Raw genomic sequence first — 24,797 nt, forward strand, 5'->3', positions numbered from 1 at the left:
ATAATTCTCTCCGGTTCCCTCCTCCTGCTTGACAGCAACAATATAATGACTTCTTCTAGAGGTGGTACATCCTCGTGGATCATCGCCGAGTAAAGTTGTGAGACTCTACACTCTGCCTTCAAAGGCATCCATGATATTGTCACGAGGAAGAGGGGCTTCCTCCCTCCGGGTCTATCCAGGGGTCCCAGATTTGTCTTGAGCACGGCTCTCCTCTTGTTTTCCGGGTATTTTGGGAAGGCGGGATCTGTAGAAACAAAAGCAGACAATTAATGAACACATGAGGACTAGGCACTGACATAAAACACCATGCATAACTTACCTTTTCTTACAGGTTGCCCAGGTGGGGGAATGTCCACCCAAAATTGCATATTTTACACTGTCAGTGTTCTAAAGTATTACCTGCCTTTCTACATATATGGCTGTGGGGTTAAACAGTGTTTAGTAATTATAATGCTTTTTAATAACTGTTACCAGTTGGTGCATCATTGCTGAACTAAGTACTGTATATATAGCGTTAACTATTTGAGTAGAATTTCATGGTATAAACTCAGTCCTATGTATTTGAAGTTAACCACCTAACTTTGTATACTTTAATAAAAGCGCTGTGTTAGCACATAGTGTGGTGTGTAGACATTCCTTTGTGGGAGCTTGTGGATCCACGGTACATGATAACCAGCCCGCATCACCTCCCTTGTGTCTCAGCCTTGGCTGCTCGCCCAATGTTACCAATTGAGAGGCTTGGCTGGGGTGCCTCTCTGCCTCTACCCCAAACATAGAGTGGGTAATTGTACAGATGCCCCTGACAGTGCTTACAGCTCACCTTTGCGATGGCTGCTGAAATTGGATCACATCTGCCTCCCAACATTGCGTTAAGGCCTTTACTTTATTGAGCTACTTGACCAGTATTAGTCAGATATTTCCCCTTGTTCATAAAAAAAAATGGTTTTGTATAAAACAAGGCATATTGAAATCATACTTTGCGGTAATTATTGTATTAAAAAAATGACTCAAAGGGGATTTTGGAGTTTTGAGCTGACAATGTTTTAATTTGTATTTAATATTTGCTTGTGTTTGTGCATTCATTCCTTTGTTGTGTTGCCTACACTTTGTTTTTATATAGGATGTCGATATAGGCTTACATTAATTTTAGATCTCATGAAGCTGGGTTTGTCAATATGTACATGTACATGAATGAGTATCAGAGAATGATCAGTCATACCTCTGGGAGAATATCACACCTTTCATCATGCTGCTCAACAGTCAGGAGGAAATGACAACGTATTTATTATTGTGCTAGTACCATAATCACAGGGGGTGTGTGTATACTATACTCTCTTGGATATTGAAAACACCATTGTTCTATTAGGTAGTGATCCTGAAGTATATCTGTATGTATTTCCCTATCATGGTTGGCAGAGAGATCTGTTTTCCCTGAGAGATCGAGTACTGGATCATGAGCAATATTCCAACCCCTCCACAATATTTTGAATGCATTACCTGTATTTAAAAGAGGTCTATTTAAATATGAGAGAACACCTTCACTAGAACCATTTGGCACATAGAGGAAACCTACTCCAAATACAGTTTTGTCAATGTATATGTTAGCCAACACCATCGTCCCGTCACTCTCACGCTATATGTTTTGAGAACCATGCAGCAAAAAGACCTACTAAATAAGATAGCTATGCCACTTTACCTCCCTCTACTTTCTTCTATGTGTCTATAAGCCTGTTGACCTCCCTAGTATCCTTGTAACGTGGTGGATTCACATTATGTAAGGCAAGGTAGCTGCTTTACTTTTCCTCCCTCTATCTTTTTATATGCAGCTATAAATCCCTTGGCCTAACTAATCTCTTTGTAACTTGGAGGATTCAACTTCTGTAAGGTTTGTCTCCTATAGAAGCCTTTTAGATGTCAAGAACTGCCAAACCTTTTCTTCTTTTAAAATAAAATGTGTAAAGCCATTGACATGTAACGGTTTATTGAAGAGTCACCCTCAACACGGGGAGTTCTTTCCCTTCCCACTCAAGGTGTTAAGCAACAAACTGCGTAAAAGATTAACAGATTATTTTCTTTAGCTGTACTTCAGATGTATATCATGCCTCTTGGTTCACTCCCCATGAGCTAACAATGAGGCAAGAACCAGGCCCGGTGTACGAGAAATATATTAGTATTTATTTATATTAAAAGTAATAGAAATCTGTGGCGCACAAAATAAACTTCTCTCAGAACAAATGAATCACACAAGTGAGTTGAAAAGAACACAATCAAAATTCTTCGCTTTCTACAAATTTCACTTCAAGAAATAATTAAACTGATCAGTGCGATGTGCGACAGGTTTTTCCTGCGGGCTTAAAAAGGCTAGCAGTGGGATTTCGAGATTGGTACAAAAACATATGGCAATTACGCTTTCGTCCACAGTTTTGGTTTTGGTTGTAATTTAGTGTTTTGTTTTTCTGAACTCCCCCCAACTTTGGTCTTTGTTAGGGAAGCCGGACAGAACGTGAATGATTTGGGGAATTTTGGATTTCAGACCCCCTTCCACTGTGCCTGTGTTAGGGAAGCTGGATAAAAAGGTTGGACTGATTTAATAACAAGGAAACCCTCTTCCTTAAAGAAGTCGGGGTCAGCAGGACAAAAAGGATTACCCAATTAAATTATGGGCTTAAGTTTTCAGCACACACTGGGACATGAGCTTTGTGAATTTCAAATTTTAACAAAATTCACCCTGTAGTGTTCTGGCAAATGGGGAATTAATGAAATTAATATTTTAAATAAATAGGTTAAGGATCTATTCAGTTTTGCCCCTCCCTGCCCCCTATAAAGGGAACAGATTTAAGGCAAGCAGACTCCCCCCCCCTTTTGTTTTCCGAGGGCTCATTTCTACATAGAAAGCTTCTGTTTAAAGTTCAGGAAAGCCAGTCTCAGGACACTCTGGAAAGATATGGCAGGGTTCTGGTCACTCCACTTTCAAAGAGGGCCTCAAGCTCTCCACCATAGGACCTAGTCAGCTTTGAGGCCTTCCTAGAAATAGACATCTCCACCCAGAGATACTCTCAGCAATCTCTTCTGCTGTTTCCTTACAGCTGTCAGGTGGTAAGTTTCAGCAGCCCTCCTGATGGTAAATTTCACCAGCTATCGCCTCTCCTCCTAGTGCAGTCCCTCTTATATAGCAGCAATAACAACACCAATTTTACAATCCTGGAGAAGTACCCTGCAATAGTTCCCGCAACTAGGATTGGACAGTTATCCTTTTCTCTCCTCCAAAACCCTGCAATCCCGGTCAGGATTGGTTTCGGGGTCTAGAGCAACGTATGGCAATTCTCATTTGTAATCGCCATTTGTTCTCCGTTCAAATGTTTGGGCAAAAATGAGTTATGCATCAAATACTTCGTGATTTACTAGTAACTGCCATAATATATATATTTTCCTTTTCAGCTAGTCGTGGGGGATTTCATCAAACAATAGCTAGGTCTGCACCATGTTTTCACGATTGTCTGGCAATTTCCTGCCATTTTCACAAAAAGCATTTTTTATTTTTTTTTATTTTGTATTTATTGTGCATTATTGTACATTTGGTAATTCAACCGTTTACACATCAACATATGGAGTCAACAAGTTATGTAGCTCATAAAAGCAAACAATGCAGTGAATAAAACCTCATAATAATGAAAGAAGCATCAACATTTAAAATCCGCAATGAGAGAAAAGAAGTTAAAACAATAAAATACATCCATATACGTTCATCAAGAAGGGGAAGAAGAAGGGGCTGGGAACCAGCCTGTTATAGGTAGAACAATGATATAAGTTTGTGCTTGATGCGGTTCCATATGTGGCATGCAACTGCTGTGATAACCAGGTATTCGGGGCAGTACATGGCACTCCAAAATTGGTCAGACCCACATTCATCAAATTTCCCGTAGCCTTTAAAGTATAATTTATTCAAGAGGCTACAATTGGTGAGCACGTGTCGGGCGGTTTCAATATATCAATTGCATGCCATGCATAGTCGTTTCTCCCTAGGTACACTAGTCCAGGCACTTTTGTTGACAAAAGCTGGCAACTGTTCACCATGCAATAGTGAGCTAAATCGTATGAGTGGGGGAGAATGGCACTTAGTAAGGTAACTGTAGAGTTCATTGAGAAAAATGCCTTGATGAGTATATTTCTCATACTTGGCTTTGCCTCCCAGATAGGTAAGTGACTGGATTCTGTCCCATTCCTTCATCCTTTTGACATGGTGAGAGATGTGGAAGTCAATGAAGGTGGCCAGGGGATTATCCACCCCTATTTCCAAAAAATAGCATCTAACCATCAGATCCATCTCAGAGAACCAGCAGCTGCAAGAGCGTCTCTCCTGGTGGGCTGTAGTAAAGGGTTGTCACTTCCCTTGGGTAAGTGATATTTGCTCAAAGTATACAAACTGAGATTTTCCAACAGGCCAAGAGTGATGGGAGTCCCAGCTCAAGTCTGATGTACTCCACAGGGGTATCACAAGGTAGGCTCAGAAGGAAACGTAGCATTTTGGCCTCTAGTGTCATCAACCACTTAATGGAGCATTCCAGATAGATCTCTAGTCCGTACAGTATAGTGGGTACGATGGACATCCTATACGCTCAAACCTTGGCCTCGATGGAACCTCCCCCAATTTTATTTATAGTCCTCCTGATACCAACCACTTCTTCCAGGCCCTAGTCTGGATGTTATTTGACAGGTGTGTGGTGAAACTAGTGTTTGTACTCACTAATACAGTCATTATTGTATTGAAACGGCACCCATTCTGACAGGAGCACCAGTACCGTTGTTATCGGACTCCATGAGAATGGGGACTAACAAAATTACCAGCACCTGACTTCCCAGACACCGGACTTTTAATAGCCTGGTGGCATCGGGAAGTCAGGCACCGGTAATTCATTACAGGTCCGGGAGCTACCTGCCGGTTTTAACGGCACAGTTACCGCTGGACCCATAATGAGGCCCTCGGTCTCCACCGTAGGCGGTATCTACCCTGTGCCTGTCCAAACATGCTAACCAGGTGATAAAATTGCAAGTCAGGAGCCTCCAGCCTCTCTACTTGATGTTTTGTGCTGTTGGCCATAATATTGTTGACATTTCTAATGCTGGCGGCCGTCCAGCGAAGGCAACTTTACTGCAGATTAACCACTGGGTTTAACCTTGGGCTTGACAGTGCAGGCTAAATCAATGGAAAGAATTGCGTGGTCTCTGAGTTTGGTGGGTCATATGTCAAGGCTCGGGTTACACCGCATGACGTCCTTAATAAGAACAAAGTAAATTCTGCTTTTATAAGGTCCATTGTACTATGTGGGCTTATAGTCCCCTTCATTGGTGGGCAGAATGACCATATCAAATTCAGCAAGGACGTCGCACTAATCCTCTCCCTGTTTGCCCCGTTGGGCCTTAGAGACCCTCACCAGGCCCGGGGCTGTGTCAACTACGCAAACCACATTGAAGTCTCCTGCCAAAATGATGGAACCCTTGTGGTTGGTGGCGTACCACTCCCATAGGGTATTTGTAACTGCAACCTTAAGGTTGGGCGGTCATAACTGGTCATTAATAATGAGGGGCGTGTGTGGAAAGGGAAATTGTATATGACTCTGCAAAGAAGGTTGCTATGTGTCCACCTGCCCTTATAAGGTTTCAAATCGTACGCAGCCTTAGTGCCCATGCACCAGCCGCCGTTAGGTCACTCTGAAAGCAGGATCTTTGACAGGCAGAAAACCAATATAAAGCCATCCAGATGAAAGGGATTGTCAGCCTGGTCTTCTGTAGGAAATCTTTTTTTAGAATCCAACAGCCAGGCCCTCACTGTGCAACAAAAAGTAGCAACGGCCATGCGTATTCTAGGAGATTAATCTTATTGTAAGAGGAGAAGACTTATATCAGTGGGGGTTAGGAGATATGTTTAACCGCGTGCTAGGTGCTCGATTGCCATTCCTTACATGTGTCTTTTTTGAAGTGGCTGTATGGGGGGCACTGCCTAGGCCCTTTTCAGTGAAAGTCATATTCAGTATCCAATACTTTAAAAGGTTGAAGATTGCCACCTCAAGACCAAGTTCATTAAAATCTGCAGTATGCTGGCAAATCATCTCCGCTGTGTTGCTAGAGGTCCACGTCGCTGCGACCCCATTACAAGGGATGTCTGCTCTGGGCAGTTCGAGAAATGAAATATCAGCGTTGGTCAGGTTGCTGAGCGCCAGGATTAAGCTGAAGAGTTGGAACAGCCACGTTCGGTTTAGACATGTCAGTTGGGCATCTTTCAATGGTTTTAATATATTTGGGCTTCAGGAACAGGGACCCATCGGCCTGCCCATGCAGAGCCTTGTCTATACGTTGTTTTGATGATTTCACCAGACTGAGCCAAGGGGACTGTGGATTCTTCCCACCCGTGTGGTTGAGTTTCTGTATATGTTTTAGCTTAGCAGTTTCTGGGCCTGGGCGGATCACGTTGATCCAGTCAGTACTCGGTGTAGTCTTTGCCACATTTGAGCAACCTCCAATATGCAGATGTTTCTGCTTGTGGGCGACTCTCAGCGGATCTTATTGCCGGTGCTCCACTGCTGCCGCCCTTATGAAGCAGTCTCTTCTTTGATGGCATGGAGGAGGTGGTAGTATATGGCTGGGGACTACGATTTTGGTTGGCATTGGCCTTAGTCTCCTGTCCAAGCTCCTTATGGGATTGTTCTAACCTCAGGCTCTCTAACATCCTCAAGTCCCCTGGGGTGGTAACCCAACCATCTAAGGGGCCTCGGAAGTGTACTCGCCTTACCATGCCATCTCCCAACTCATTAGTAATAGTATAAATCCCTGATTGGGCTTGGGGTTAACTTTTGGTTCTGGTGGACCATGACCGGCTTTATGGTCCCCTCCTGGTTTTGGTGATGTTGCCTGGTTGGGGACTTATGTCCTTTTTGTCAGGGCTCCCTGCTACTGGGCTATTTAACATGGACAGTTCAACACAGAGTGCTTCCAACGCGTGGTCCTCGTAATAGGCAACAATGCTAACAGTGTCTTTTTCAGAGACAGGCTCCTTGGTTGGTTTCTCTACCCCTGGTGGCCAGAGATTAGGTGGGGAACCAGTGACAGTATCCAGTTTGCTGATGTATGTTTGGAACCCAAGGTCGTAGCACTGCCTATTTGATTTTTGGAAGCTAAGTTGTTTCCCTTAAGAGGGGACACCAAAAGCCAGGTGCTGTAGGACCTCGACAAGGAGTGAAGTGGTTTTAGTTTGGTTTTCAGCCAGTTTTGTGAAAAGTATAAGTAGGGCTTCCAATATGGCCTCAATAGACAGGATAAATTGATATGGGCCATAGACTTCCTCTCCAAAGCTTGCAGAGTTGTTTGCTGTACTGTGCTCTGTCACTAAATCCATATCAATATCTTCATTGTCCGAGAGAGGGATTGTGTCAGCAAATTTGGTCATGTCAGGATGGACTTAAAGGTTGGTCGTTGGAATCTCCACCCCTGCATTGCTGTCAGGACCCAGGGTTTTTCACCAAATGTTCTCACATGGGTTTAGGAGGGATCCATTATTGTAGATAGTGAATGAGTTGACTGGATTGGGAGCCAGAGTGGGTTCCTGCACTTCAGCCTCGGTGGTGGTAGAACAGCCAGGGGCTTGTTTATGATTGGGCATTGTTGCCGATTCTTTGTTGAAGAAGCCCATGATGTCTGACTGCCGAGCTGTGCCAATAGGGTCTCTTTTCCCTCTTTTCGCACGCAGGTACATGTTTCTTTTTGGGCTATGGTGGGCGGGCTACGCCCCTGCTTCCCTCTCAAAGCCATGGAGATGTGTAAGCAATACCTGGCTTTTCTATAGTCTGTCATGTGGGTGAGCTGTGTGGCTAATGTAGGGGATACTGTGAGTGTAGCCACCAATTCCTAGTGAAGGGTTACAGAAAAGACTGCAGCTACGCAGGTCAGGGGAACAAGAAGGATGGCCATCCTAAAATAGAGGCCAGCTCTGCCACAGGAGGCAAAGGCAGGCCCAGTGCCAGTAGGCAGAAAGTAAGCCTGCCCTAGACGTTTGTCAATTATTCGGGATAGGAGGTCCTGGGGCCCCAGGTGGCTCAAAGGGATAGGATCCCAGCTGTCACAATCACTGAAAAGGGCTCATGACCCCCCCACAGTTTCCTACTCCCCCTGCACCGATGGGTAAATCACTGCTTGCTCCCAGTTCCAGCTGACTCCTCTCTCACGGTCCAAGGTGTTTTTTTCACTGCATCTCTGGTTGCAGCCACCTCATGTTCTCTCGTTCTCGTTCGCTGACGTAGCAGCTGCGGGCTGTTGCAGGCGGCCATCAGAATCCAGGCAATCCGCTGTCTCGGGAGGGATGCAGCAGGACTCCAACACTGTGTCAGGGAACAGCCGAGAGAAATGCTAGAGGGAAGTACCTAACGATGGCCAATCGTCAAAGTATTAACATGTCAAGCCACACCGCAGCTAATCTGAAGCCACCTCTGACACTCTCACTTTCCTGGTAAAGCATAAAGAGTTATGAATATGTCATTTATTAACCATATTCAAAATGTTTCCCTCCACCCGTTTACCAACTCTAATATTTGGAACCTTTTCAGATCAGCCAGAAACTGTCATGACCCTTGCCCCTGGCCCTCACTGGCAAGTCAGCCTTCCAGTTAGGGCCAGGTCAAAGGCCTTAAAACCTCATTCAAGACTCTCTTGGAGTCAGTCCTGGCGCCTTTGGTGCCAGGCTCATAACCATCATTAAGACCAACATTAGAATGGGACTATTTACTTGGGACTATTTAACTTGGGGGGGGGGTTCAGCCAACTTGGAAGCACACACATAGCTCAGTTACAAGGAACTGAGCTATGCGGTCTAGTCTTTTGGGTGTGGCAGGCCTGGGACTACTTTACCTGGACTACTTTGGGTATGGCAGGCCTGGGACTATTTTACTTGGACTACTTTACCTGAGACTATTTAAAACGCACCCAAACAGCAGAACATGCTTTTCTTTATTCTACTGTGGGCAACGTAACGCTCACTGTGTCCAGTTCTTTGATGCCAGCTTACCTGAAACCAAGGACCTGCAGAGAGAGAAAGAACACTATGAAACTTACCTGAAACAGTATCCTGTCTTCAAACCATCGCTGACTTCATTTCCACTCACCTGAAGGTACGAACTCCATCATCCGGCACCGCATGCATCCTGGAATACCATAACCTGGAAAGAGGAGAAAGACAGCATTAGTAAGCGTTTATTCACGTTTCCGCCCAAATAAAGAAAGCCACACAATTCTTACCTGGGTAGTCATCTCCTGGTCAGTATCATTGCTGGAACATTACCGTGCCCGGCGAGGAACATCGCAACCTGCAAGGAGAGAAAAGACACAGGTTAGCAATATAAAAGGCGAAACAGCACCGCGCATCGCGCATTACTCACCGGACAGCATCGCGCACACCACGCTTTCGCCTATCAGCCCATGCTCATCTTCAAACTGCATGACAACACCAAAATACCTTTCTAAACCTAAAAGGAAAGAAGCAACACATTATTATTCGACCTAAGAGGAACATAAGAACTGCATATAAAAACTGTAAAGCAGCAAACCTACGGAGTCGCAGCAGGCCTGGATTCCCACAGGGGGGGCTTGCACCATTGAAGTAACTTGGACGCTGCTCGCCCCCCACATCTACGTGCCCCTGCCACGAGGAGCAGGAAGGAGAATCCACCTTTCACAATATTAAGGTGAGGAGAGGGCCCAAGGGGGAGGAAGGAGTTTAGGCCAAGGGAGGTGGGAAAACATAAAGACAATCTGGTATTGAATCCAGCTCTCCTATATTGCAGACCCATCTTTAACCAGAGGCTTTACCAAGGGACCAGGAGAGGGTTTGAGAGTGCAAATCATCCAACCAGGGCTGGGTGGTGTCCCCGTGGATACCAGGTGAGCGTAACAGAAACACATCTTAAATGGCCATTTCAATTCCCGGAGTCGCAAGTGGATGCATTTTATATCTCCACAATCGCCTGGAAATTACATAAAAATAACACATACGTGTAATCAGTCCGACTTAAGGTTGCTGAGAAAAATGTCCTTGATGATAATAGTCCTTTTATATTCATTGTGAATCTTCATGTGGGACAAATGCCCACTCTCCTGCTTTCAGGTCATATGGTCTCACTGGATCAGCCTTCAACCAGAGTTTTTATTATTCTCTTTGGGTTTGCATCTTGCTCTTTGAAGTTTGTTGCCTCCATGTTCACACTTTTTGGTCATTCTTCAGCCAAGGGGAACTTTTCCTGCAGTAACTGCCTTCAGAGCCAGCCAGTCTGGGGAACACTGGTTTTCCACACCTTAAGCCGGACACTTCATTACAGTTGGTAATTAGATGGGAGCTCTAACATCCAGGCCTGCAGTTTGAAGTTTGTCCATAGCCAGCAAAAAGGGTTTGCCTTGGGCATTTTTCCATGAAAAAGTGGATTTTCAAATGTCACTGGTATTTTGTACAGTGACATTACCTTTACTTTTTGTTAACACACACCAGGTTTTTTCCCCTGATATGTTTCCTATTAGCGGTGGTATATTTTCACATTTAAACTGCAGATAGACATTGCAAGCAGTTTTTGGGTTCAGTGTTTAAAAATCCTGCTTTTCTGGTGAAAGGGACCTACAGTTTTCACTTGCAGCCACAGGCAAAGTGGTTTTTGTGTCAGTGTTAAAAAATCCTGCTTTTCATTTGAAAGTGACTTTGGTTTGGGGCCTTTGAATGCACCCAACAGACATGTAACAAAATAACCCCAAGACCCATCAACATACATAAGAGTTGATTGCTCTTTTGAATATCACCTTACATGAAGTTTGCCACATTTGTACTTTGGAGACATAAGCCTTTAGTACCAGAAAAAAAACAGCATGTATAATTGGTTGTGCAGGGAACTGTCTCAGCAAAAGGTTTAAAACAATATCAGCTTGATAAAAACATGGTTGTAATGTGCCGTACCAAAACACCAATCTACAAACCAGACAATACATTGTGTAAAGAAGAATGGTCTGTAGTCGAGACTGTCTTTCAGTAACCATGAGAAAAGAGTGCAGCATCAGTGATGCATAAAATGGAGTTGGCTTTGCAAGTCATATACAGGGGTGATCCCAAGGTGGACTAACCATAAGCATTAGAATGCAGCAAATTTTGTAAAATAGATTCTGTCTTCAACATGGACAGGGTCAAATGCGTCTCTTTTGTTTTCTGCCTGAGCCATTGCGACCTGAGATGTAGGTAATTGTGTTAGTCTTGTTTGGCTGTTTTTATGTTGTTGTTTTACCGGAAGTGCTCTCAACGGCTATCTATTATGTTAAATGATTGCGCGTTATCTCGATATTGAGGTTCTTTAATAAGGGTTGTTGTGTCTATTTCTTCTTTTTACTGCTGTTGCCGAACGGAACAGGTTCTTAGTATTCTGTATTTGTCTCGCTTTTGCGCTATCATCTCTTGTGGTGCCAACAATAGTTTAGACACCATTACTTGAGCATCGGGCCCTGATCATGGCCTTCGAAATATAGACAAGAAGATTGTGTGATCCGCCTGAGGAAATGGAATGTGTCTTATAGCATGCTGCACAGTCTATCTAGTGTGGTATGTCGGAACAAGTCAATTATTAACAATCTGTGTTCTGGTTTTGCTTGCTTTTTAACCTTATCTATGAGCCCTATGTATTTCCAATGGGGGTTTCAAGTTACATCTAGCAGGGAGAGCAGACACTGCTCCATAGATGCTGCGGGGTCTTCACGTTCTAATTTCACAGGAACACCAACAAGAGGGATAGTGTTTATTCTGTTGCGGTCTTCTAAATTTTTTCAGAGCTATTGCGTGTTCTAGCACTTTTATCACAGGTGCTATATACCTTCCATAGTATCGTCTGCAGTTTGAAATCTATTTTAGACCTCTGATATTTGACCGGTTTGTAATTTCGTGTCTACTCTCAGACTGCCCATCATAAGAGCCAGAGTTTCCTTTAGCACTCCCATTATAATCCCCATCACAAGATTTCTCTGCATTTAAAAGGAGTGGTGCTGCAATTATCTGGTCATAACCAGAAAACATCAGATGGACGTTGTTTTTTCCATTCTTCTTCTGAGTAAAATACAAGCCACATTGCAGGCTTATTTTTATTGCCATGGTTAGGCTACAATGTTATTTCATATATTGTGTGATCTTTATATCCAGAAAAATCAATCCAACACACTGAGGTCTCTTGCCAGGCTTCCCTTGATCTTCTTTCTTCATGCAGATGTCTAACCTCCTACACTGCGCACCACCCGTAGGTGTCAGCTGACCGCCAATGTGCCTCACTAAATGGCTGCTTCAGCATCTGACCTCAGCGTCAGCTGACCTCCAATGTGCCTCCCTACAGTGCCGCTTCAGCACCTGACCCTGAGCTGACCCCCAACGTTCCTCCCTACAGGGCAGCTTCAGCACTTGACCTCAGGGTCAGCTGACCCCCAACGTGCCTCCCTACATGGCCAATTCAGCATCTGACCGGTCAAGCTGACCCTCCCTACAGGGCTGCTTCAGCAACTGACCTCAGGGTCAGCTGACCCCCAACGTGCCTCTCTACAGGGCCGTTTCAGCATCTGACCTCAGGGTCAGCTGACCCCCAACGTTCCTCCCTACAGGGCAGCTTCCGCACCTGACCTCAGGGTCAGCTGACCCCCAACGTGCCTCTCTACAGGGCCGTTTCAGCATCTGACCTCAGGGTCAGCTGACCCCCAACGTGCCTCCCTACAGGGCAGCTTCAGCACCTGACCTCAGGGTCAGCTGGCCGCCAACATTCCTCCCTACAGGGCAGCTTCAGCATCTGACCTCAGGGTCAGCTGGCCGCCAACATTCCTCCCTACAGGGCCGTTTCAGCACCTGCCCTCAGGGTCAGCTGACCCCCAACATGCCTTCCCTACAGGGCCGTTTCAGCACCTGACCTCGGGTCAGCTGACCCCCAACGTGCCTCCCTACAGGGCGGCTTCAGCACCTGACTACAAGGTCAGCTGACCCCAGTGCTTTAAGTGGGGTAAGAAATTGAGGGGGGGGCTCGTTTGGGGGCGTGGCTTCCATTGTGGGCGTGGCCTAAAACATGCACAAATCATTGTTAGGTGCGCAAACAAATATATAAATGTATGTGAGCATTTATATATTTGTATGCGCACTGGTTTGTGTACCTTTCAAGCCTTATAAACATACCAATGTTGTAATTCTAGGTTTATAAAAAGGTGGCTTGAAAAGTGCACAAACCATAGTAATTTACGCACACTTGTGTGCTTACCTTACTATGGTTTATGCACTTTTCAAGCCAGCTTTTATAAGCATAGACATTTATAACATATTTCTATGTTTATAAAAGACGGCTTGAAACGTAAACAATTCAAGGCATCTTTTATAAAGCGTGGAGGACGGACAAAACCCGAGGTGGCTTTGCCCATCGACAAAGCTTTATAAAAGATGCCTTGAATTGTGCACGTTTCAAGCGGTCTTTTATAAACATAGAAATATTTCTACGTTTATAAAAGAGCTCTTGAAACGTATACAATTCAAGGCATCTTTTCTAAAGCTTTGCCATGGGGAAAGGCGCCTCGGGCTCTGTGATCTATCTGCTCTGAGCAGAGATCACTTAGCCTGAGGCGCCTTTCACCCTCTGCAAACCCGCGGGCTCCGTGATCTAATCTGCATATTAGATCATGGAGCCTGCAGGCTCGCTGAGGGTCAGTGACCTGGCGAGGGCAAACAAAGGGACAGTAACTTACCTGATGACCCCTCAGACGAGGGGGCATCAGGGAAGTTACAGTGACTGACAGAAGTGCCAGCCAGGCACAGCGACGCTGTGGCTGGCTGGCACTTCTGTCAGCTCGCCTGAAATGAAACTGGCGGGCGCATCTCCCGTCGCGGCTGCGGCCGCGGCGGGATAATGCATCCTGCCAATGTTGTGTGGGATGGGGGGCCCCGGCAGGGCCCCGGCTCAGTCCCACTTTTTGGAGACTGCCGGGGCCTGGCCCCGGCAGGCCCCGGCCCACTTGAAGCACTGGCTGACCCCCAACGTGCCTCCCGAAAGGGCCGCTTCAGCACCTGGCCTCAGTGTCAGCTGACCCCCATTGTGCCTCCCTACAGGGCGGTTTCAGCACCTGACCTCTGGGTCAGCTGACCCCCAACATGCCTTCCCTACAGGGCCGTTTCAGCACCTGACCTCGGGTCAGCTGACCCCCAACGTGCCTCCCTACAGGGCGGCTTCAGCACCTGACCTCAGGGTCCGCTGACCCACAACATGCCTCCCTACAGGGCCGTTTCAGCATCTGACCTCAGGGTCAGCTGACCCCCAACGTGCCTCCCTACAGGAGGCTTCAGCACCTGACCTCAGGGTCAGCTGACCCCCAACGTGCCTCTCGACAGGGCTGTTTCAGCATCTGACCTCAGGGTCAGCTGACCCCCAACATGCCTCCCTACAGGGCTGTTCACCAGAAAGAAGATCAAGGAGCACCCACACATCAGCCTCAACGGGGAGACCATCAAATGGGAGAGCAGCAGCCGCTACCTCGGTGTGACCCTGGACAGCAAACTCAACTGGGAAAGCCACATCGAGAATACTCAGCAGAAGGCAACAGGAAAGATGGCAGCGCTGTACCCACTCCTGAAGAGCAAGTCCATGCCACTCCGGACAAAGATCAACGTCTACAAGGCGATCATCAGACCAACCCTGACTTATGCCTCCCCAGCATGGATGACCTGCCATGAGCGACACCGGAAGAGTCTTCAGATAGTCCAGAACAAGGCCCTGCGGATATCGCCTGGAGCTCCAATCTTCACAAGGATAGCAGACCTTCACAGAGACCTGGACATCGAGATGTTGGATGAACATCTAGCGAAGCTGAGTAAGAACTTCTGCCAAGAACTGGATCAGAACCCGAACCCTCTGATCAGAAGAGTCACTGCCGCCACTGCAAACCCCTTCGACCGCTACCCGCGGCTCATCACTGCGAAGACCCTGTGAAACCTGCCCTACTGTGACAAGACCACACAGACCAAGAAGAATACAAACCCACGACTACACACTCAGCCCTCCTGTGACAAGACCACACAGACCAAGAAGAATACAAACCCACGACTACACACTCAGCCCTCCTGTGACAAGACCACACAGACCAAGAAGAATACAAACCCACGACTACACACTCAGCCCTACTGTGACTAGACCACACAGACCAAGAAGAATACAAACCCACGACTACACACTCAGCCCTCCTGTGACTAGACCACACAGACCAAGAAGAATACAAACCCACGACTACACACTCAGCCCTCCTGTGACAAGACCACACAGACCAAGAAGAATACAAACCCACGACTACACACTCAGCCCTACTGTGACTAGACCACACGGACCAAGAAGAATGCAAACCCACGACTACACACTCAGCCCTCCTGTGACAAGACCACACAGACCAAGAAGAATACAAACCCACGACTACACACTCAGCCCTCCTGTGACAAGACCACACAGACCAAGAAGAATCCTAACCCACGACTTAACGATCAACCCCACTGTGAGAACTCCACACAGACCAAGAAGAATCCTAACCCACGACTACACACTCAGCCCTACTGTGACAAGACCACACAGACCAAGAAGAATCCTAACCCACGACTACACACTCAGCCCTACTGTGACAAGACCACACAGACCAAGAAGAATCCTAACCCACGACTACACACTCAGCCCTACTGTGACAAGACCACACAGACCAAGAAGAATCCTAACCCACGACTACACACTCAACCCTACTGTGACTAGACCACACGGACCAAGAAGAATACAAACCCACGACTACACACTCAACCCTACTGTGACTAGACCACACGGACCAAGAAGAATACAAACCCACGACTACACACTCAGCCCCACTGTGACAAGACCACACAGACGAAGAAGAATCCTAACCCACGACTACACACTCAACCCTACTGTGACAAGTCCACACAGACCAAGAAGAATACAAACCCACGACTACACACTCAGCCCTCCTGTGATAAGACCACACAGACCAAGAAGAATACAAACCCATGACTACACACTCAGCCCTCCTGTGACAAGACCACACAGACCAAGAAGAATACAAACCCACGACTACACACTCAGCCCTACTGTGACTACACCACACGGACCAAGAAGAATGCAAACCCACGACTACACACTCAGCCCTCCTGTGACAAGACCACACAGACCAAGAAGAATACAAACCCACGACTACACACTCAGCCCTCCTGTGACAAGACCACACAGACCAAGAAGAATACAAACCCACGACTACACACTCAGCCCTACTGTGACTAGACCACACAGACCAAGAAGAAAACAAACCCACGACTACACACTCAGCCCTCCTGTGACAAGACCACACAGACCGTGAAGTGTCCTAACCCACGACTACACACTCAGCCCTACTGTGACAAGACCACACAGACCAAGAAGAAAACAAACCCACGACTACACACTCAGCCCTACTGTGACAAGACCACACAGACCAAGAAGAAAACAAACCCACGACTACACACTCAACCCTACTGTGACTAGACCACACGGACCAAGAAGAATACAAACCCACGACTACACACTCAACCCTACTGTGACTAGACCACACGGACCAAGAAGAATACAAACCCACGACTACACACTCAGCCCCACTGTGACAAGACCACACAGACGAAGAAGAATCCTAACCCACGACTACACACTCAGCCCTACTGTGATAAGACCACACAGACCAAGAAGAATACAAACCCACGACTACACACTCAGCCCTCCTGTGACAAGACCACACAGACCAAGAAGAATACAAACCCACGACTACACACTCAGCCCTCCTGTGACAAGACCACACAGACCAAGAAGAATACAAACCCACGACTACACACTCAGCCCTACTGTGACTAGACCACACAGACCAAGAAGAAAACAAACCCACGACTACACACTCAGCCCTCCTGTGACAAGACCACACAGACCGTGAAGTGTCCTAACCCACGACTACACACTCAGCCCTACTGTGACAAGACCACACAGACCAAGAAGAAAACAAACCCACGACTACACACTCAGCCCTACTGTGACAAGACCACACAGACCAAGAAGAAAACAAACCCACGACTACACACTCAGCCCTACTGTGACAAGACCACACAGACCAAGAAGAAAACAAACCCACGACTACACACTCAACCTGAGAAGATGGAGTAATGAGGCTCAAGCCTCGGTATCCAAAAATCACCGCTGGTGGATAAAAATCTATCAGCAAGAAGAATAACAAGAGCAGGGCTGTGCCCCCTACAGGGCAGCTTCATCACCTGACCTCAGGGTCAGCTGACTGCCAACGTTCCTCCCTACAGGGCGGCTTCATCACCTGACCTCAGGGTCAGCTGACTGCCAACGTGCCTCCCTACAGGACCGTTTCAGCATCTAATCAGCGTCATCGACTCTCGCAAGCAGCGCTCCGTGTCACCTGGAGACACCGCAATGTTTATTTTAGTCGCGCCTTCATCAGTTTCATTGTGAGGGATGTTTTTCTTTTGAGGTTCCTATGCTCAGATTGGAGCATGCACCCATACTCCAGGATCAACTATTTTGTTTCCAGGGCGAAAAAAAACGTTTTTAATATTGTTTTTGTGCATGAAAACATTCCTAAAAAATTAGCTGGAGTGTGGTCCAACTGTTAATTGCCCAATGTGGTGAATATGCATGGATGAGGCGAAAGCTACAGAGGAAAAGGACTTCTCAATGTCCATGTCACTGCAACTGTAATATAGTAGCCTCGGATCTATGATACATATGAGAAAGCGCAAAGTTACATGTGGATATGTAATGGATCTGCTTTTATATAGCGCTACAAACCCGCAGGCATCCAAGCGCTGAAATAACAGTTTAGACCGGAAAAAAGGTCAATTTAATTCGATCAAATGTGATTAGGTCAAATAGACCCAAACTGTTAAAATGGATGTCTTAGGATTTCTAGTAATTGCATCCAATACAAGACCGTAGAATACCTTACCATAGAAAAAATGCATCGAAATAAAGCATCAAATGCATTTTTTTTCCAGACAGCCTTTTTAAAACTTTAAACCCATTATAATTAAAATAAACCCTTTACCTTTAAAAAAAAAATGCATTCAATGCTGTTTTTCAAAGCATTTATTTCCAACGGTAAGGTATTCGAGGGTTTTACGTACGATGCAATGACTAGATACCATGACTTAGACATGGGAGCATGAACATAAAAGGGTCAGTGCTTTGCAAGGTGCAAAGGAACGTGAGCAGACATGTAAGGGGCGACATTGCCCGGCACTCATGGACTCATGGAGAGTTCCATGGCGTGTCGAGAGATTAATAAGAAATGTTTCTGCCTCACGCAAACCCCGATTGTGAATCACCTGTGAATGGAACGGGGGGACCTGCATGTAAGGCCGGGAGGAATGTATTGTTGGGAAACGGACATTTCTATAGAAAGTCGGCATGGAGTGAGGGAAAGAAGGAACGTTACAGAGAGAGAATGTGATAAGAATGTGATATGGGAAGAGGTGGGGTCGGGTACAAAGGGTTGGAATCGGGGTATAGAGCATGCATATGTGGGTGAAGCAAAGGAACACATGCATAAATACAGTGTCCGAAAAGAAAGGATGTTTGGCTGTTGATTTTTGGACTGTGCCGTTTGGTACAATATTTTTATTGGATTTCGAGTTAGTACAACACATAAAGTAGTGTAGGGACCTGTCCTTTTGGGGACATAGTTTGCCAAACTCTGACCAAAACTCAGTACTGAGAGAGGGAGAAAAGTGCGAGTGAATACCCACACTGGGAGTGGTGAAGGGTCTCCTGGCAGAAGAGAAGCCCACCAGGAGCAGCCTGAGGGCACAGCGCGCATGACGCAGGGCATTGCACAATGCTGCCATGGCCATCAGGCTGTGATTGCAGTGTTCCACGTGCGTGGCTGGGAAATGGACGCGTGTTCAGAGTCATGGAGTAATAGAGATCCCTCGCTGTTCCTTCAGTGGCTGTGTGTGACAGATACACTGATGTATATTCTGCTAAGCTTTGGTGACATGTTGGTGGTTGCATAACGACACTTAGTTTCACTTAGATAAAGTCTGGGAGTCTTCCATGCTGTATATGGATATGAAGGGAGTCAATCTCTTCCACCTCATGCTTGCAATCCCCTTGAGATATGCATTGAGACATTTAATCTTAATAAGGGACAATGGTATGAACATGGCAATTCGATACAAACTCACATTATCCCAACGTGTTCTTCCTGAACAATCAGTAGAGCGTCATCAAAGTCCATCACAGGCACTCACATACCCCATATGCAAATGAAGCACCTGTGTGCACCAATCGCTGTGGATGTAATACATATGATGACCTTCAAGGAGCTATGGGAACACCAGCGGCCTCACAGGTGTGCTTCTCCTTTTTGTGCAGGTATTTGATCTCGGTGAAGGCATTGTACCTACGTTACCGGAAGGCGGCAAGACATCTCTTGACTCTCCAGAGGACAATGGTCACAAACTGAAGACCAAAGATAGAAAGGTAGAGTGCAGAATGAGTATTGAGGGGAGTATTGTGAGTCAACTAAGTGGGGGGAGCAAGAGGAGGCGCGACTGTATGCACACACCGCGCCTAATAACAGGAATAGCATTATGCAACCATTCCACGGGGGGGGGAGGATGGGGGGGGCACGAGAAGTGGGGGTGCCCCATTGCACACATGGGGCATCAGCAGAAGAATATGAAAGGTTAGGGGAAGGAGAGGTGGAACTGCACTGCACACACCGGTCGATTACCCCCAGCAAAGACCACCGCCTGAGAATGTAATGTAGGAAGCATCAGTTCCTCTACAATTCATTAAGAAAACTTCACCATCGCTTGTAGATTATCATCAGCACTGATGATGATACTCGCATAGCACACACTCAAGCACACTCAACTGCTCCATGTCCCCCTCAGCTTTATGCCCCCTGAGACTCTCACAGCCACTGAGAAGACCACCTAACCACTGACATGCACACACACCTTCAGAATCATCTAACCTTTGGTAATATATTAGATGTGTTAAGAGAAAGAGTCATCAGAGTGCACCAGCAGAAAAGCTGAAATATGTGTGATGTTGAAGTATGCATGGAAGGGTGCTAGGATCACGGGCATCCCCCTGCTAGCTGTCCATTATCATATAGGAAATGCTTCTTTTCAGTATGGCTTCTGTGGCCAGATGAACAATCCCGGGTGTGATAAAAGACTCTCCTCTGTGTTGGCCCTTCAGTCTTGAATGGATTCACTGTGCCCTGAATGCCTGGAACGTCCCATCGGGCATGGGAGCAGAGGCAACCATCCTATGCATTCTCAGATTCCTCTTTGTTGATCAGGAAGGGTCTCTCGCATGCGACATCAGGGGGTGCGATATTTCTGAATTTCTTATTTGGGATATCTTGGAGCCATGCTCCGCTGACTCCTGAAGCCAGAATTCGCCTGAATGAAGACCATCTCCCTCACTGAAATGAGAGCTGCGGCTGGGAGTCACCCATTCTTAGAGGTGACCATGAGTGGACTGTGGAGGCAGACAGCCCAGCACACCTGTATTTGGAGCCATGCATGGAGGTTAGCAGTAGTGGCTTCAAAGCTGAAGGGAACATGCCATAAGTCGCAGTTTAGCGAGACCACCTACTCAGAGCCCACAACCATGCTACACAAAGAGAGACGCAACGGCACTCGCTAGAGCCCCTGTCCACTCAACCAGCTCCCAACACTGGACCTGGATGCCGCAGAGCACTTAATCTGTTGCTATTACCCTGCACCGGCGTCCGTCTAAAGTGACCCCCATCCCATTGGTGAAATTAACCATATTTTACGTGGAGCCTACAACGCTCCATGCCAGGAATGAAGTCAAACATGCCTGATCCGGTACAACCACAGTCTTCTCTTCGAATGGAAACTACCATGCAATTCTACGCTCTTGCCTTCAAAAGGACCTGCTCCTGCAGCCATGCCTTCTTACTGTTAATGGCTTTCAGAAGTGATTGAATTGCTCGTTAACAGTCCAAAACATACCTTTGGTTATATCATAGAACTGTTTCTGAAGGAGGGTTTGTATGTCTGTGGGTAGCAGGGACCTCAATTCCCCAAAATGCCACGGGTAGCGGAACTTACGTCACACACCCGATGACATCACAGGAAGTGATGTAATGTCACATGTGACCCTGATGACATCACATGAAATAACAAATATCAGTACATATGCAGTTATTGATCTGATTTGTCAATTTCAAATGTTAAACAAGAGATTCCATAAAGCGCTCATTCTTATCTTGTGCGCAGGGTTTAAGGAATAAAGTGTATTAATAATGGATTCTGGGAAATCATAAACGCAATATGGCCGCCGCTTAAAGGAGCCAGACATTTTTGCTAAAGCCTGCACTGAAGCTGAACTGGTCGTAAACCCACAAAACATAAAAAGAAAAATGGAGCTCATGGAATGGATTAGTACAGTTGACAAGGCGCAATCAAACAAATTGACCACACACCTTCCTCCAACTTTCAACCAGCTAAAAATTCCTTTGCCATACTGCCAACAATTTCCGGACAAAAAACGAATGAGGGCCTTTTTGAGAGCCCATCTGAATTTAATGCCCACACGCGAAATCCTCTGCATCAGACTCCAGTCGGCCTCCAAAGAATGCAGATTATGTCAATCAGCCGAGGAACCCGAAAACCTGAAACATCTGTTGTTGCACTGCAAGGCGCTTAGTCATGAAAGAAGCGCCTATCTCTCACCCCTTGGGATGTCAGTTTCAGTTCTAGATGAAGATGTGTGGTGGCACAGATTGATGTCAGGGGAAAAGTCAAAATGGACTATTGCAACAACAAAACTTCCGACAATCATCTTCGACAAAATGAAAGAACATGAAACATAGAGACGTGAAAGCAGTAAATAACAGTAACTACTTTCACCAAGTCATCTCTACGAAGATTGCGTCCAGAAACTTTTAGAAATCTTCAGATTTCATAGGAAGTAAAATGTCTTTGTAAAAATCACAAGTTGATTATATACAAAAAAAATTAAAAAACTAATAAAGCAGGACTAGCCTGAGACATGCCAGCAAACCTGAGTAGTGACAGAAGTGTTTTCCGTTTTAGGTCTGTGTAATGTGGGCAGAACAACACAAAATGTAGAAGGTCCTCCACCGGCCACTGACAGCAGGGACAGGCTGTGGGTTGTGCATTGTCAGTCCAGTTTTTTTGTTCGTGCCCCTAACCATGAGCAAGCAAACCGGGATCAAGTCAGGTATTTTGGTTCCTTTTTGTTATAGTCATGATTTTAGTTTTGGATATGTTGATCTTTAATTCACTTTTATTTGTATTTAAGCCCATCAAATCCAAAGACGGTTATGGAATAGTGCCTTGCCCTTATTCTGTTTGATTCACCTGGCATCATGCCCACTCTTGCTTTGTCCTTCTACTCTATCTTCCTCCTCTACTTGGCTCCTCCCACTGCTTCTCTGTCCCACTGGTGTCTCACTCCTACTGTCTCCCACCTCCACTCTTTTATGTTAACTCTCCCGCTATTTCTATCAATCTACTACTACTCCTCCCACACTGCTGAACCTTATACTCTACGACTGCTACTACTACTCCCACACTACTACTGCTCCTATGCTCCTGCTCCTCTTCCAACACTACCACCCCTCCCACACTACTACTACTCCTCCCTCACTACTACTGCTCCTATGCTCCTGCTCCTCTTCCCACACTACTACTCCTCCCACACTACTACTACTCCTCCCTCACTACTACTGCTCCTATGCTCCTGCTCCTCTTCCAACACTACAACCCCTCCCACACTACTACTACTCCTCCCTCACTACTACTGCTCCTATGCTCCTGCTCCTCTTCCCACACTACTACTACTACTCCCACACTACTACTACTCCTCCCTCACTACTACTGCTCCTATGCTCCTGCTCCTCTTCCCACACTACTGCTCCTCCCACACTACTACTACTCCTCCCTCACTACTACTGCTCCTATGCTCCTGCTCCTCTTCCAACACTACTACTCCTCCCACACTACTACTACTCATCCCTCACTACTACTGCTCCTATGCTCCTGCTCCTCTTCCCACACTACTATTCCTCCCACACTACTACTGTTCCTTCCTCACTACTACTGTTCCTATGCTCCCGTTCCTCTTCCAACACTACTACTACTCCTCCCTCACTACTACTGCTCCTATGCTCCTGCTCCTCTTCCCACACTACTACTCCTTACACACTACTACTACTCCTCCCTCACTACTACTGCTCCTATGCTCCTGCTCCTCTTCCCACATTACTGCTCCTCCAAAACAACTACTACTCCTCCCACACTACTACTACTCCTCCCTCACTACTACTGCTCCTATGCTCCTGCTCCTTTTCCCACACTACTACTCCTCCCACACTACTACTACTCCTCCCTCACTACTACTGCTCCTATGCTCCTGCTCCTCTTCCCACACTACTATTCCTCCCACACTACTACTGTTCCTCCCTCACTACTACTGCTCCTATGCTCCCGTTCCTCTTCCAACACTACCACTACTCCTCCCTCACTACTACTGCTCCTATGCTCCTGCTCCTCTTCCCACACTACTACTCTTCCCACACTACTACTGCTCCTCCCTCACTACTACTGCTTCTATGCTCCTGCTCCTCTTCCCACACTACTACTCCTCCCACACTACTCCTCCCTCACTACTACTGCTCCTATGCTCCTACTCCTCTTCCCACACTACTACTACTACTCCCTCACTACTAATGCTCCTATGCTCCTGCTCTTCTTTCCACACTACTACTCCTCCCTCACTACTACTGCTCCTATGCTCCTGCTCCTCTTCCCACACTACCACCCCTACCACACTACTACTACTCCTCCCTCACTATGACTGCTCCTATGCTCCTGCTCCTCTTCCCACACTACTACTCCTCCCACACTACTACAGCTCCTCCCTCACTACTACTGCTCCTATGCTCCTGCTCCTCTTCCCACACTACTACTCCTCCCACACTACTACTGCTCCTCCCTCACTACTAATGCTCCTATGCTCCTGATCCACTTCCCACACTACTACTCCCCCCACACTACTACTACTCCTCCCTCACTACTACTGCTCCTATGCTCCTGCTCCTCTTCCCACACTACTACTCCTCCCTCACTACTACTGCTCCTATGCTCCTGCTCCTCTTCCCACACTACTACTCCTCCCACACTACTACTACTCCTCCCCCTCACTACTACTGCTCATATGCTCCTGCTCCTCTTCCCACATTACTACTCCCCCACATTACTACTACTCCTCCCTCACTACTACTGCTCCTATGCTCCTGCTCCTCTTCCCACACTACTACTCCTCCCTCCCACACTACTACTACTACTCCTACACTACTACTGCTCCTATGCTCCTACTTCTCTTCCCACACTACTACTCCTTCCACACTACTACTACTCCTCCCTCACTACTACTGCTCCTATGCTCCTGCTCCTCTTCCCACACTACTACTCCTCCCTCCCACACTACTACTACTCCTCCCTCACTACTACTGCTCCTATGCTCCTACTCCTCTTCCCACACTACTACTCCTCCCACACTACTACTACTCCTCCCTCACTACTACTACTCCTCCCTCATTACTACTGCTCCTATGCTCCTGCTCCTCTTCCCACACTACTACTCCTCCCACACTACTACTACTCCCCC

The 24,797-nt window shown here is 46.6% G+C and overlaps 1 protein-coding gene across 1 annotated transcript in view; it reads left to right on the plus strand.

The window, feature by feature from the left end:
* The window catches only part of LOC138579547 (microtubule-associated protein futsch-like), a 1,023,262-nt gene that overhangs the window by 792,121 nt on the left and 206,344 nt on the right, over positions 1–24,797 (plus strand). The window contains exon 17 of the mRNA XM_069650064.1: positions 19,491–19,598. Coding sequence (XP_069506165.1) covers positions 19,491–19,598 — 108 coding nt within the window. The remainder of the gene's footprint in view (positions 1–19,490; positions 19,599–24,797) is intronic.

The sequence above is a fragment of the Ambystoma mexicanum genome, chromosome 1p (assembly GCF_040938575.1).
Source record: "Ambystoma mexicanum isolate Mex_15411 chromosome 1p, UKY_AmexF1_1, whole genome shotgun sequence".
Taxonomy (NCBI): domain Eukaryota; kingdom Metazoa; phylum Chordata; class Amphibia; order Caudata; family Ambystomatidae; genus Ambystoma; species Ambystoma mexicanum.